The sequence below is a fragment of the Crotalus tigris genome, unplaced genomic scaffold, assembly GCF_016545835.1.
Source record: "Crotalus tigris isolate CLP2741 ecotype Arizona unplaced genomic scaffold, ASM1654583v1 scf7180000018354.2857554, whole genome shotgun sequence".
Lineage (NCBI taxonomy): Eukaryota > Metazoa > Chordata > Lepidosauria > Squamata > Viperidae > Crotalus > Crotalus tigris.
In genome coordinates, this window is record NW_024096961.1 from 1,117,031 (window position 1) to 1,132,105 (window position 15,075).

The following is a 15,075-nucleotide window of genomic DNA, read 5'->3' on the forward strand; positions in this document are numbered from 1 at the left end:
GTTACAATTAACATTGTAAAAGTTATAGTACAGTAGCACTATTTTGGCAAGTCTGAGGAATGCATCCAAAATTTTGGGTGCTACCTGGATCCCTATTGGATATAGCAATTGAATTAGTTGTGCTCATCATTATAGTTTTCATAATTTATAGTGAAACCATAGTATCACTATATTTCTTTTGTGGGAAATAAGATAAGATAAAATAATCTTTATTGTCATTTTTTTTACTGTGGGCACAACGGCACACATCAAAAATGAAATTTAGTTGGCTGCTCTCAAAAGTGAACACATACCTGACACGCACCTAACATACTATATACAACATATGTATAGACCCACACCCCTACATATACATAACAAATAAATATTAAACACTGTTCATCTTGAAAATATAATGGAAGGAGGAAGCTTGAGAGTTCACAAGGTTAATGCTGTATAGAATGAAACTATGGCTGAATCTGGGTGTTCTGCTATGGATATCACGAAGCCTCCTCCCAGAAGGTAACAAGGGAAACAGGTTGTGAAGAGGATGTGTAGTGTCCCAGACAATCTTGCGGACCCTCCTTAAGCAAAGCTTCTGTGCTATGTCCTGGATGGGAGGGAGGGAACTGCCAATGATCTTTTTGGCCATTCTCACCATTCTCTGCACCGCCTTCCTGTCTGAAGCAGTATTGCTTCCAAACCAGACTGTGATGCTGTATGACAGGATGCTCTAGATCATCCCCCTGTAGAAAGTGGTAAGGACAGGAGAAGGAAGATGTGCTTATTTATTTATTTATTATTTATTAGTAAAATTTATATGCCGCCCAATCCCTAGGGACTCAGGGCGGCGTTCAAAATTAAAACAACAAGTATAACAATTAAAATTGAATACATTCACACAGCATATCCCAATCGGATCCCGGGCCCCCCGGGGACATTAACCCCAGGCCTGCCAGAACAGGAGAGTTTTAATAGCTTTCTTGAAGGCCGGCAAGGTAGGAGTAGTTTGAATCTCGGGGGGAAGTTGATTCCACCCACGTCGGAGCCACCACAGAAAAGGCCCTTCCCCAAGGGCCCGCCAGCCGACATTGTCTGGCCGACGGGACCTGAAGGAGGCCCAATCTGTGGGACCTCCCCGGTCTCTGGGAACTATGCGGCAGTATGCGGTCCTGTAAGTAACCTGGTCCTAAGCCATGAAGGGCTTTAAAGATGATAACCAACACCTTGAATTGCATCCGGAGACCCACAGGAAGCCAGTGCAGCTCGCGGAGGATAGGTGACACGTGGGTGTACCTTGGTGCACCCACAATCACTCTCTGAGCCAACTGCAGCCTCCGAACGCTCTTAAAGGGTAGCCCCATGTAGAGCGCATTACAGTAGTCCAGTCTTGAGGTGACAAGGGCATGAGTAACCATGAGTTACTCATGCGATGTGAGTTACTCATGCAAGTAACCATGAGTTACTCATGCGACCGTGAGTTATTTCATGCGACGCAGAAATGCAGGCACTGCTGTGCCTGCTTCACTAGTTTCTCACTGTTGAGCGACCAAGCCAGCCTACTCATTAGCTGCACACCCAGGAATTTGATGCTGGTAACCATCTCCACAGGTGAATCATTAATGCACATAGAAGTGTGGCTATGCCTGCCTTTTCTGAAATTGACAATGATCTCTTTGGTTTTTCCATGAATACATATTAATATTTTATGGATGATGATGATCATCATCATAAGCACACCAGCATTCTTCTTACTTTTATTGTTCTGTATTTTGTTTTGGTGTTTTTGAATCAATCTTGACAGATAGAAGTGGTTTGCCATTGCTACATTCTGCGATGTTTTTCAGCTTCCCAGTCTAGGGCTGAGAGAATGTGAGTGGCTCAGAATTACTCAACAGTAACTTATGTGCCTAAGAGAGGATTGGTCTTTCTTAGGCACATAAGGGCCTCTCTGCTCCTAGTCCAGGGATAGGCAACCTTGGCTCTTTTATGACTCGTGGACTTCAACTCCCAGAATTCCTAAGCCAGCCATGCTGAGGGGAAAGGGAGAGTTTCCAAGCTGAGCCATGCTGGCTCAGGAATTCTGGGAGTTGAAGTCCACGAGTCATAAAAGAACCAAGGTTGCCTACCCCTGGACTATTCCAACACCTTAACCATTACACCACATGGACTCTCACTCATGCTCTATTGTACTTTTCAGGTAAACTAATGTTAAATTTAATTTAAATTTATTAAATTAAATGCACTAATTCTTCTGATTTAAAGCATCACATGAACTCAAGGTGCAGTCTGAAGTTGAGTCCATTCAAAGCAAGGCTTGAATTGATGCTAATAAATGAATTTAAAAAAACTGCTGTTAATGTAATAAAATTACCCATCTGTCAGCAGGATTCTATTAAATAGCTCTGCTAGACTAGTTAAATACAATTGCATGGCTTCATTCTATACTATTGTAACACTTGATATTCATCTAGAAGTGTCCTTTCTATGCAGAAAAAAATAAAGATCGAGGGAATAATACAGTTGGTGCCCGGCTGAACAGAGTCGAAGACAAGGTAGGCCTAAATTAAACTTTCAATAATAGTTGTATTTTACTGCATGACAAAAGCACACCAGCACATTCTTTTCCTTCCTGATTATTAAAAAAATGCAACCTAATTGTGAGGACATGAACATAGTCAACCAATTTAACAAAGGCAAATTTGTAGAAAATAAAAATATAATTCCATATGAAGATTTCATTTCTAATGAATTCTTTGAAAATGGAAATGGAGGATATAATCTATAACATTTTGCAGTATCTGTAAATGGAGATATATTGTTGAGTATGCTTAAATCCCTCAGATTTAAAGCACGTAATCTAGTTTGAGGGTTTATTAATTTAATCATTTAAATCAATTGAAATATTTTTTTTGTACTATGCCCTATCTTACTCATTATAAAAGGACAACTTAATATGAATATGTAGTATGTTATTGTTACATTGAGCAATTAAAATGCAGTCTAATGTCTGGAGTTATCCATATGTCCTGGCTTGTTTCAACTTATTAATGCAATTTCTTCTGATTACAGTGGGGAAAAAATTACATCACTGTAGAGCTGACAGACAATTGAAAGAAATCCTTCCCAAAAGACATGGAATTAAATATAAACAAGACAGAGAAGGAAAGGGAATTGCTAATAATTTAACCAAAACAATGAATATTTTCCCATAATGAACCAACATAGTTACACAAGTGAAAGGAACCTGAAAGGATATAATAATTTTATAAGAGCAGGGCCAGCTTTCTCATTTATTATCATCACTGCTGAAACTATCTTCTTCACTTCCCTTTCCTTCTCTCTACACTGATGGACAGAGGAATAATTGCCAACTGGTGTCTTACTATAGCTATTGAACAACGGCAAGAGAGAGAGAGAGAGAGAGAGAAATGAGAGGAGGAAGCTTCAAGGCTTCTTTTCTGGGAAATCTTTCTGGGTGAAGTAAATCTGTTTTCTTGAAATGGATTGGATAAAGGTATCCCATATGCAGGCATTCTTAGGGATGTTGGAATCTGCCCCATGAGTTGAACTAAACAAGGAAGTTGTTCATTGATTGCCAGCTGGAAACCATTTTCAATGTATAGTTAGTGCCATGTCAATTGATATGGTACTCATAAATGGAATATCACTTAAATATACTTTGAAATGTCTGAGAACTTTTAAAAAACTATAACATTTCAATTCATTGACACCTGTGCTGTTGTTGGCCAGATTCCACCACATATCGTTCACTCTGTTCCTTTTTTTAGAGCTGTACACACATTTATTATATGTATTTTAAGAATCATCCAAGCAAGAATCCTGCTTTTTGCATCCTCATCTTTTATAAGACCAATACCTGCACATCTTTGTACATTTTATATTATCATCTCTTCTACAGGTAATATGTGATCAAGGGCAAATGCACAGGAGAGGTTGATATACTAACTGATTTTTAGAGTAAGGTTGCTTTTGGATGTGATTATATTTTGCTGCTACATTTGCATGTGGCTGCATGTGTGTGGACTTTTGAGTCGAGTCCTGACCCTTGGCAATTACATGAAAACTCAGTGTAGGTTTGGGACAATAATTCAGAAGTGGCTTGCCACTGTCTTCTTCCCAAGACTGAGAGGAATGATAGATCTTACCCAGTTGGTTTCATGAGTAAGACAGGAATAATAATATCAATCTCCTGATTTTTAATCCTGGTATCTTTAACTACTACATCAAATTGGCTTGCTCTTTTGTATTTTTTACCATGCTGTAAATGCTTACCCACTAACTAAAATAATGTTCAGGAAGAATACACTGCAAGGCTATTAGAATCCTACTAAAGTGGTAAATACTTTCAACTGTCTTTATATACAAACCGTACAAAGCTCAAGATGTATTTAGAATAAATCTACAAATTCTGTGATACCAATCATCAAAATGAAAGTGGAAAATATTAAAAAGGTAGTAGCACATGAAATAAACACCAGTATTGCTGTCATTTATGAGCTGGTATTCTGCAAACTAGATGTTAATGTTGTAAGTAATGAAGAAGGCGATAAGGTCTGGAAAACTGAGCTGGTATTTGGTATTCTTTTAAATGATGCAAGTCCTGTTTTGTCTAGCATTAGAGAGATAATCTGATAAGGACAGCAAACATTAAAGTAAAATCACATTCACTTTGTAAGAAATTTGCTTAAATGTCTGAGATGGAGTAAAATATCATGAAATTCTGGGAGGAAAAATTAGTACCTTAGGTATAGACTTTAAAGATAGAAATGGATATCAACCTATATTTTTTTTTTCAGTAGCTTCCAGGATTTTTTTCTGGTAATCCATTAAAGTTTAAACCATCTATAGTATTTATTTTAAAATAGTAAATCTAATTACAATTTTTTATTCTCTTTTATATACAAAAGATAAAGCTAAATGTCACATGTAGGTTTCAGCTTGCTTTAGTGTGTGCTGCTGATTAATTTGAATTCTTTACAAAGCCAAGGTCTAAAAGGAATTTTATTCTCAATTAATCCTAATATATGGCATGCAAGGTCAATTTGGTTCTGTTTTTATTCTCCTTCCATTAGCAAGCTTTTTATTATTATTCATGCCAGTTTTTGCTTTAAAATTTGATTTACTCTGGTGGATCATTTGATACCTTTTTCTTCTTTTGTTTATTTCCGGTATGCTTTTATTGAATTTATTTTTACTTTTTTATATTTTATTTATTTCATATTTATTTTTATATTATTTTTATACAAATATTGTTAAAACATTGATGTAGAAAGGCATTTTTATTGACAGAAAGTAGGACAGAAATAAGTGTGTGTTGTATACTGGTAGTACACATTTATGAATCAAATCTGATCTGTTAACTATTGTTCATACCTTGGTTATATAGGGTTATTTTGAAGGATTATTCAGTAATTACAAATGCTGCAAAATATGGTTGCCCAAACAGGACTGTGATTTTATGTCTCCAATATTAAAAGATCTGTAAATTTTATTGTAAACAACCCCAGGTCATGTAGGTGAGATGGGCAATGTAGAAGTGTAATGGATAGAGGGAGGGAGGGAGAAGGAAGGAAGGAAGGAAGGAAGGAAGGAAGGAAGGAAGGAAGGAAGGAAGGAAGGAAGGAAGGAAGGAAGGAAGGAAGGTAGGTTAGCTGTATTCCAGACTCAATTCATGATATTGGCATTTACTTTTAAAATAGAAATGAGGGGGTAACCATATCATTATATATCTGCATGATTATTATGTACTGTCAGACTGTTCCTCTTTTGGGAATATCCCACTGCAGAGGTTTCTTTTGGGGAAATATACATGTAAGGTCTTCTGTTGTCATCATTCTCTAATTTTGAAATATTTTTCCCATAGAATGACATTTGGTTGCCAGTCGCTGATAATCAAACAGAGAGTTAAGATACTTCTCTTTAATCTTTTAAACTAATGAATTGAGTTATAGACTAATGCAGAACATGACACTAGGACAAAGAGGAAAAGATTCACAGATCTTATGGTCTTCAAGGAAAGCTGGAAAGGCAGTGAGGTATTGTTGTTTGGTTAGCTAATTAGTGTGGAATATTGTCATATTTTTCAGCTTATTTCTTATTTTATGCTTGGGGTGGGCATGTGCTTAAAAAGACCGCATCAGAGATCGTTGAAAGGTTGGGAAATGAAAATCCTGCTTTAGTAGTTCAAATACTGTGACTCTGTTTAGGGAAGCAGGTTAGCAGTGGCGTGTAGCTTTTTTATTTAATATCTGGAGTTGTGCCAAGAAGTCTTAGGTTTCATATATAAAAAGCAGCCTGTATTCATTCAGGAAGTAACCAGCCTTGGTACAAGAAATCTGCAGGGAAGAAGTTAACAAAGCTCTTTCAACAATTAAGCCAATTTTATTTTCCCCAGTTTTTAAAATCCCAATATTTAACCCAGCTCATTCCTGACCAAAAACAAAAGAAACAAGATAAATTCTTGTAGGAACATTGGATGCAGAAAATATACTTTTTATGTTATACAATATATGAATATATTTTATGTTTTTATAAAATAATATTAAAAATAAGCTTATTTTATAATATAGCCCTCACTGAAAAGTTTACTGTAAATGTTCTTTTGAATTTGTGAGGGCAGCATGGAATAGAAAGTCCTTTCAGATAAGACTTTTATTTGTGCAGTTTTTAGATGGATTTTTACAAGTCATCTTTCATGTGGAACCATTTTACTTTCTCCTTGATTACGTCATCTTGATTTTCTTACCAAAGAAGGTACGCTAAGGAGACAAAGATGACATAATTGTATACTGCTTTTGATTAGTAATGGTTAGAGCTCTTCCTTTGAAAACAATCTGAGTTACTACCTGTTTTAAATATTTGAAAAGTGTTAATACATTTGAATTCAATCAATCAGTCAATCAGAATAGAGCTGGACGGGACCTTGGAGGTCTTCTAGCCCAACCCCTGCTAGACACTATACCATTTCAGACAGGTGACTGTCCAATCTTTTATTTAAAACCTCCAGTGATGAAGCATCTACAACTTCTGAAAGCAGGCTAGTTAATTGTCCTCACTGTTAGGAAGCTTCTCCTTGATTCCAGGTTGCTTGTCTCGTTGATTAGTTTCCATCCGTTGTTTCTTGTCTTGCCTTCTGGTGCCTTTGTGGCAGCACCTCAAATATTGGAATACTGCTATCATGTCACCCCCTAGTCCTTCTTTTCTCTAGACTGGCCATACCCAATTTCTGCAATCGTTCTTCATATGTTTTGCCTCCACACCCTTAATCATCTTAGCTGCTGCTGCAGTTCCTCTAATTCCCTAGGGGTCATGGAATATATCTTGGGCTTGGAGAGCTTGGCTACAGGGACAATTTCAATGGCACAGCCCATGGCCCGGTGAGGGGGAAGTTCGTCTAAACCCCTTTTGCTGAATACTTCAACCAGGTCTTGGTACTCCCTGGGTTTGCCTTTCAACCCTTCATTCCTCACCACTGCTGCTGCCCCTCGATCCAGGTTTTCCCTTTCTCCCTGGGGTTTCTTAGGAGGGGTTTTTGGTTCTTTTGGGAACTTCAAGCTCCCTTCCCACCAATCTATCCTCGGGTTCCACTTTTTCAGCTACATCAATCCTAGTACAAGGGGCCATTACATTCTAGGTGCCACTATGAATGTTAGAGTCTTGCAGTGGTTCCCTAAGGTTAAGCCGAGGGGTACAGTGGCAAAACTGGCTGGGACGCCCCCTGCGACAGACCCATCAAGTTGACAAAATGTGATGGGGTTTTTTAATCTCCTTAATTGGACCTCCAGTCTCCCTACTAAGGTTGGACTGATCAGGCACCTGATGCAGCCCGAATGTATTAGGGCAGTTTAGGACTGCTCTTTCTTCCTTGCCCAAGATGAACAAGATGGGCAATGTGATTGGCACGATTGGCCTACTTACCAAGGGGTCATCATCATAGTTGCTCTCCTGCATCCCTGGCTTGTCCTCCTGTGAGGTCAGAGTTCCCCCTCTTGAGTTCTGGGTTGGGCAAAATTCCATGACCTCCACGGTTTTCAGGCTGAGTCCATGGCTGGGGTAGGGTCTCATCGGATAGGTCTCATCGGCTTCCTTCTGGACAGTTGGATTGATCTCATCAGCTTCCCTCTGGACAGTTGGTCTCCCTTCTTGGCTGGAGTTTTCATGCAGCACTCCAGAGCACAATGGCCCTCTTTGTCACACTTGAAGCAGGCTGTTGAGCACAGTTGAGCTTCCGTGGGTTTGGTTGCCTCTTCTTTCTTTTGCGGGGGAGACCTCTTCCAAGTATTCCCCAATTGGTATTGGTTGTGGTTCTGGTCGATCTCTCCTTCTTCGGCCAGGATGCACCAGTCGTGTAGGTGGACCGGGGCTCCGCAAGTGTTTCAGGCATTGTACAGGTCATCGTTGAGCCCATCCTGGAAACAGCTCACCAGGATGTCCTCAGGCCAGTTGAGGCGGAATGCCAGGTCTCAAAACTCCTCTGTGTATTCAGCTATGAGAGAGTGCCTTTGCCTGACTGTTTTTATGCAATCTCGCGTCTTTTGATCGGCTAAATGATCTGTGAAATGCCACCTCAGGGCCAACATGAAGCAATTGAATTCTGGAGCTCTGAGGCATTGGAGTTGTGCAGGGTTACCATCCAATGGGCTGCGGTACCTTCCAGGGCCAGGGTGACAACACTGACTCTAGCGTCTTCACTGGGGAGGGTCCTGCCGTACTGCTCAATAGTAGTAACTGTGAAAGGGATCTCAGAGTCCTAGTGGACAATCATTTAAATATGAGCCAGCAGTGCTACAGCTGCCAAAAAAGCCAACACAGTGCTAGGCTGCATTAACAGAGGGATAGAATCAAGATCACATGAAATATTAATACCACAATGCCTTGGTAAGGCCACATCTGGAATACTGCATCCAGTTTTGGTCGCCACGATGCAAAAAAGATGTTGAGACTCTAGAAAGAGTACAGAGAAGAGCAACAAAGATGATTAGGGGACTGGAGGCTAAAACATATAAGGAATGGTTGCTGGAATTGGGTATGTCTAGTTTAACAAAAAGAAGGACAAGGGGGAACATGATAGCAGTGTTCCAATATCTCAGGGGCTGCCACAAAGAAGAGGGAGTCAAGCTATTTTCCAAAGCACCTGAAGGCAGGACAAGAAGCAATGGATGGAAACTAATGAAAGAGAGAAGCAACCTAGAACTAAGGAGAAACTTCCTGACAGTTAGAACAATTAACCAGTGGAACAGCCTGCCTCCAGAAGCAGTGAATGCACCAACACTTTTAAAGAAGAAACTGGACGGCCATTTGTCGGAAATGGTATAGGGTTTCCTGTCTGAGCAGGGGGTTGGACTAGATGATCTCCAAGGTCCCTTCCAACTTTATCATTATTATTATTACTTGCATGTAGGTGAGAAAGTGAGCAAAGGGTCCCCATCAAGCTTCACTCTGAGGGGGACCAGCTTCAGTTCAGGTTCAGGTGACGGGGCTCTTCCCCTGGCTGCTCAGGGAGCATTTACTCCTAAGGGCCCAGCCTATTGAGGGGAATCTGGGGTGGCTGCCACTGTCTTGGTAGAACTGACTACTCTGGCTGCAGTTTCAGTAGTCACTGACTCGCTCTTGCATCCTGTAGCTTCTTCGAGCTGCTCCTCACTTCTTTCCCTGCGCCTGAAATGCTTCCACCATGAAGTGCACTGTCTGTTTCGGGATCTGGTCGGCAGGGTCTTGCTCCCACTCAGTCTTCTTGTCATCATAGAGTAGTTCCATCTCACGTTTCCAGCCCAGTTTTCGATTGCCCCGGATGAAGGTTACATGTTGGGCTTTTCCATCCCAATCCTCTCTCTTTCCCAAGCCAACTGACCTCCTCAGTCTTGTGGATTCCTCCATGGCAGCTGTCTCCCCCATCCATTTGGAGGGACTCTCTTCAGGATGAGTCTTGATGGCAGACTCTTTCCAGCACTCGGAATTATCCTACTCGCTGCATGGAGCGACATGGTGTGCACAGTCCCCACAGTAGGGCGGACGCCTCTCCGAGTTGACCACTTTGTAGACCTTGCTTAATATAAGGTCTTGCCATAGCTAGTATTCGCAAGAAAGCTGAAATCTTGAAACAGGCATTATTTCAAACAGGAACTTTTATTGAGAGACAGTGAAAACAGAAAGGCAAAGCAAGATCTAAGGGATTCCTGCGTAAATCATTACATTAAAGTTTCCCTTCACAAACCCCTCCCCAGTGTCCAACTGTCCAGTTCGTCTCCAGCTAATCCACAGGTGTGAAATTGTCATGGGAACCGGAATGATAAGGGGTAATTCTCAGGCACTGTATCTTCCTTTCACAATGGCTCGGAGATAAGGCAGATGACTCCTAGCACATTCCTCCCCCTCTTCACACCCAAAGCGATGCATCAAAGGTAAAGAGAACAAAGTAAAGGAAATACATCCGTGAGCCCTCCCTCCCAATAGAATGAAACCTCCCTCCTCCCGTCAGAATGGCAGAGCCCCAAAAATATGATTTTGAAAGGGTTTACTATTTCTACTCATGCATAGAAAATGAGATTGTATGTTGTAATGGACTGTTGTAGATTGAAATCCATCTCTTTATGTTTTTTTTGTTGTTGTTTTTTGACACCTTTGTATCATATGTAATATCAAAAAGTTAGCCTCTAAGTGACTAATACTTTTGTACAGGTGCATATTATTGTTGAACAATAAAGCTACTTTTGTCAACATTGAGCAAAGAAAGAACAGGACAGTGGGGGGGGGGAGGAGAAGAATTCACTCTAATTTTAAGTTAGGTAAAAGTTCTGAGGCAATGTCAAATAGTATCATATAATTCTGTTTCAGGTTACAATAGGCCATTGTTCAAGATTAGCTTCAGATCTATTTCTAACAACTTGCTTGATTTATGATGACATTGTTGGCAGCTGGCTTGGGCAGCATTTTACAGTATGCATAGTCAGCACTTCTAATGTTTATATCAAAGTCATATAATCTGGTTCTTTATGTTTTTCCACTCAGTCAGTGTACTTGCTTTTTATATATAGCTATGTGCAAGTTAACTCCTTAGCTTGGTATCAGCTTCCCTAACCTGGCACCAGTCAAAAGAGACAACTACAGTGCAGCACCCCTGAAGGATGCCAGGTGGGGGGACTTTCTGTTTTATGATACAGTGTGATGGGAGAACTTTTTAATCAAAAGTTTCTTGCTAGGAAAAAGAAAAAGACATGCAGAGTAGCTTTCCCTCCATGCTCTTCAGATGGACTGCAACTGCCATAATTCCCAGCCAGCCAAGCCACATCAGTTTTGGGGGAAGGTGATTGAGTGAAGTAAATAATGGAAGCATGCATCAAAAAGATAACTTTTTCTCTGCAGAAAGTTTGCTTTGGAGGCTGTTTCCAGATAGGGATTTTGCAAGTAGGCAAATACTTTTTCAATTTTCATTTGTATTATGCATTTGTTACATATCTGTGCCCCCATCTCAACCACCACCCCCCCCGTACCCGACTTATCCATTGGCTTCTTTTCATCAGAAGTTCAGAATAAACACAATTTATTAGTCCTGCGGATAATGATTGAATAAGAGTTGAGTAGTGACTATTAGGATATCCCGCCCCCCAAAAAATCAGTTTGAGTAGTTACCTGCTATATCATTATTGTATTTTGTGTGTTGCATCTAGCATGTTATCGTCAAGGTAAGATTTAATGGATAGCAGATAGCAAATCTTCTTAGAGGTTGTAATTCAGATTTGTAAATTCTCAACCAAATTTAGCGCTAGGCCTTTAGAACATGGGTTTCCAAAGCAATTTTGTTCTAGCTTTTTAGAATGACATGTATTGCGTAATAAGAACAGTATTTGAAAGTAAAATATTTTTATCCATATCCATAGAATGACCAAACATATCCTGCCAGTTGAAGCAGTCTGAACTTCAGCCTGTCTTGCAGCAGAAATGCAATTGGTCCTAGGGTAGATTGCTTTGGACACTGAAGGGAACAGGATGATCTTCATTTGACTACTGTATATTCAAAGTACCTTTTTAATCTCCACCCTTCGGCTCCTAATACCTCTGTTAAGACAAGTATTGAGTAGACTGTTTTGATCAAGTTAACTGTCTCTCCCACTCTTTTCTGTACTGCAAAAGGGAACAGTATAAAGACTATAGATCATTTTAAAAAGAAAAGAAGAAGTATAGTAATTAATAATAATCTAAGCATAATGATGTTCTCTGGGATTTGATTCAGAATTCACAAAATAATTTTGCAATAGGGAAAGTCTAAAAACTATTCAATAATATTACAACAACATTTCCAGGGATGATAATAAAACAAGCCACACAGTGGTAGCCATCTTAGCTATGGCACAGGAGTGGGAAGCTTTTTTTAAAAAAATAAATAACTATCTTTATTTTGCCAATTTATACAGTATACTAGCTGGATATTTTTCAATTTCTTAAGTCTCTTCTTCAGGCAAAATAATGAAAAGTCAAGAAAAAAGCAAATTATGGCAGCTATACAGTGGTGGGATTCAGCTGGTTGGCACCACTGTAGCAGAACCGGTAGCTAATTTTTTGTTGCCCAATCCAGAACGGACTTCTGGAAGTGGCATTCACAGAGAACCAGTTGTTCACATATTTGAATCCCACCACTACAGATATGTATCTATAAGTCATTCATGTACCTGTTGCATTCTTCAGTATAGTAAGAGAATTTACAACTTAGGCATTTGGTGTTTCTTGGGTTTTTTTGGGTTCCCCTCCCCATTTTTGTAATTAACAGGTTTGAGTAATTAAAATTCAGTTTCTCACTATGTATAGCATATACACCTTTTGCTTGATGCCAGTATAAGGTCTTGGCTAAGTAACTTAGGTAATCATCACTTAAATAAAACCAAACTAGGTAAATACATCCAAAAGGAAGAGAACCTCAATAATATAAAAATGTCCATATATTTCTGTGTTTCAAAGAGAGTTTAGAAAATCATTTTTCCCACTGAAACTTTTACTTTGAGTGGAAGCAATGATTAAAAAAGCAATTTAAGAGTGAAAAAGTGTATTCCAAGTGGATCAATCTTTTATTTTCAATTTAATTAAGGTGGACTTTTAGACACAGCTTTTATTCTTGCAGACAGTTAAGTTGCCCAAGCTCATATAGAGACTGCTTGTTGTTTTTATAGGATAGTGACAAAGAAAATAGAACTATTTTAAACATTTAAGTATTGTGCAGCAAAAGATTTTCAATAGCATATGGAAGAATTATTCATTATTTCTAGCTAATGAGATTACTGACCAAAACCAGTCAAAGTTTAAAGTTCTCAGCAATTGCTACAGGGGGTGTATTTTATTTTGTGATAAATCTATTACAGCTCAAGAAATGTGGGGGGGTAAGGGGGGAAATCTTGCTCTTCTACAAAACATTTTAACTGAACACTAATCCTCAAACTCCTATAGTTATTGTGGTATGTTTTATATTAGATAAGATAAAACAAGATTAATTTATGTCATAAACGTGGTGGATCAGATAAAATTAATTGAAGTTCCTGAGACATTTGAAAATGCCTAAGGGGAGCTTTCTATGATCTGTGCATATTTTTGAAATTAATGATAAAAATTTTAAAAGATTCATAGCCAAGTTAAATTTAACTAACTAAATAATTACCAGCAGAAGTACAAATCCACAGACTGAAAAACCCCTATGAAATTTCTTTTTTCTTTTCTTTTTCTTGTACAGGAAAGGGAAACTTGTCCAAAAAGGGAAACTTTTTAAGAGCAATTTTATTTCCAAAGAAGCAAGGATATAAAGTAGTTTTTATCCAAATTTTTAAAATGTGCATAATTTGCATTGGAACATTTTTGAATTCCCCTAATACAAGTGAAAATGAGAAGTCATCTTTCTATGTTAGCACATTTTTGTAAGCCTAACATTTGTCTTAATAAAAACAAGTAGTCTAAGCCTTATTTATTTAAGGCTTATTTACTACTATTATAAAATACCTAGGTAAATGAAATTGATTTCTTAAATAAAAAAATAAAGATACTTCAGATCTATATGGAGGAAATAGGTAATTATTAACAGGAATTACTGTTCTCAGTAAAGTGGCAAGGAAGAAATTACAAAACCTTAGTTATAATACAGTAATACATGGCCACATCTTAAACTAGTAGATAAGCTTATAGAAATATTTTGAAGGCAAACAGATGGGGCAAATCCCTATCTAAGGCAAGATTAAAGAATAGACTTGCTGATTAAAGTTGTTTATATGTACTTTTAGGAGAGTACATGTCAATAGAATTATCTTCTATAATCATATATTACAGATTTAGAATGATCAGATTTATAAATGAAGCTTCTATCCCACTTTGTACATGTTCATTAATTGTTTAAGTAATGTAAAGATCAAACATTTCATTAGCCTTCACGGGCTGTAAAGTTTATCAAAAGAGGACACCTAATGCTTGAAAAGACATTTATAACCATCAACTTTTTAATCTAAAATTTTAGACCTTGGAAGATATCTGAAAATGAAAGCCCAGCCACCTGGACTGAATTATTTCAAATTTACATGCCCATTATATTTTATTACTGGCTGAACAAGGAGTAAACATATCATATAAATCAATTCCAACTGGCTAAACTAATTAAACTATGTCACAGGGAGCAGCCGAAGTTCACAAGGGTCACTTACTGGCCCAAATTCTTCCTGGCCCAAACACAGCAATGGCCAGTTAAATCTTTATTATGAAAGCAAATTCTGCTTCCTACGTTTCTGGAAGCTCTTCAGCCAACAAAAAATTAAAAGAAGGGCTGGGCTCTAACAGATGCTTTGTCAGAAACAGTTTGTTCAGACAGGATAAAAACCATGGAGTACACAATATATTTTGATTGAATTTTTTTTTTATTTTTGCAGTGAGATCTGATGTCCTCCTCTTACAAAAAAAAAATGAACAATCCCCTCAGGCATTTTGCTTTGCCAAGGGATTGTTCTATATAAATGAGAAAAGTGCCCTGCTAGTCTTTTGTTTATTTTTTTCTGACAAAGCAGCAGTCTGAGGTTGCCTCTCTATTCTTTCATTATAATTGTCATCAGC

At 38.4% G+C, this 15,075-nt stretch overlaps 1 protein-coding gene across 7 annotated transcripts in view; it reads left to right on the plus strand.

Annotated features, from left to right (window-relative positions):
- Positions 1 to 15,075, plus strand: part of KCNQ1 (potassium voltage-gated channel subfamily Q member 1) — a 390,352-nt gene that overhangs the window by 262,482 nt on the left and 112,795 nt on the right. For 6 of the 7 annotated variants that reach the window (XM_039350742.1, XM_039350743.1, XM_039350744.1 and 3 more), the window contains one exon: positions 2,473 to 2,534. In XM_039350742.1, the coding sequence (XP_039206676.1) occupies positions 2,473 to 2,534 (62 nt within the window). Of the gene's footprint in view, positions 1 to 2,472; positions 2,535 to 3,770; positions 4,433 to 15,075 lie in introns of those variants that run through there. The other variant, XM_039350746.1, reaches the window with a different exon arrangement.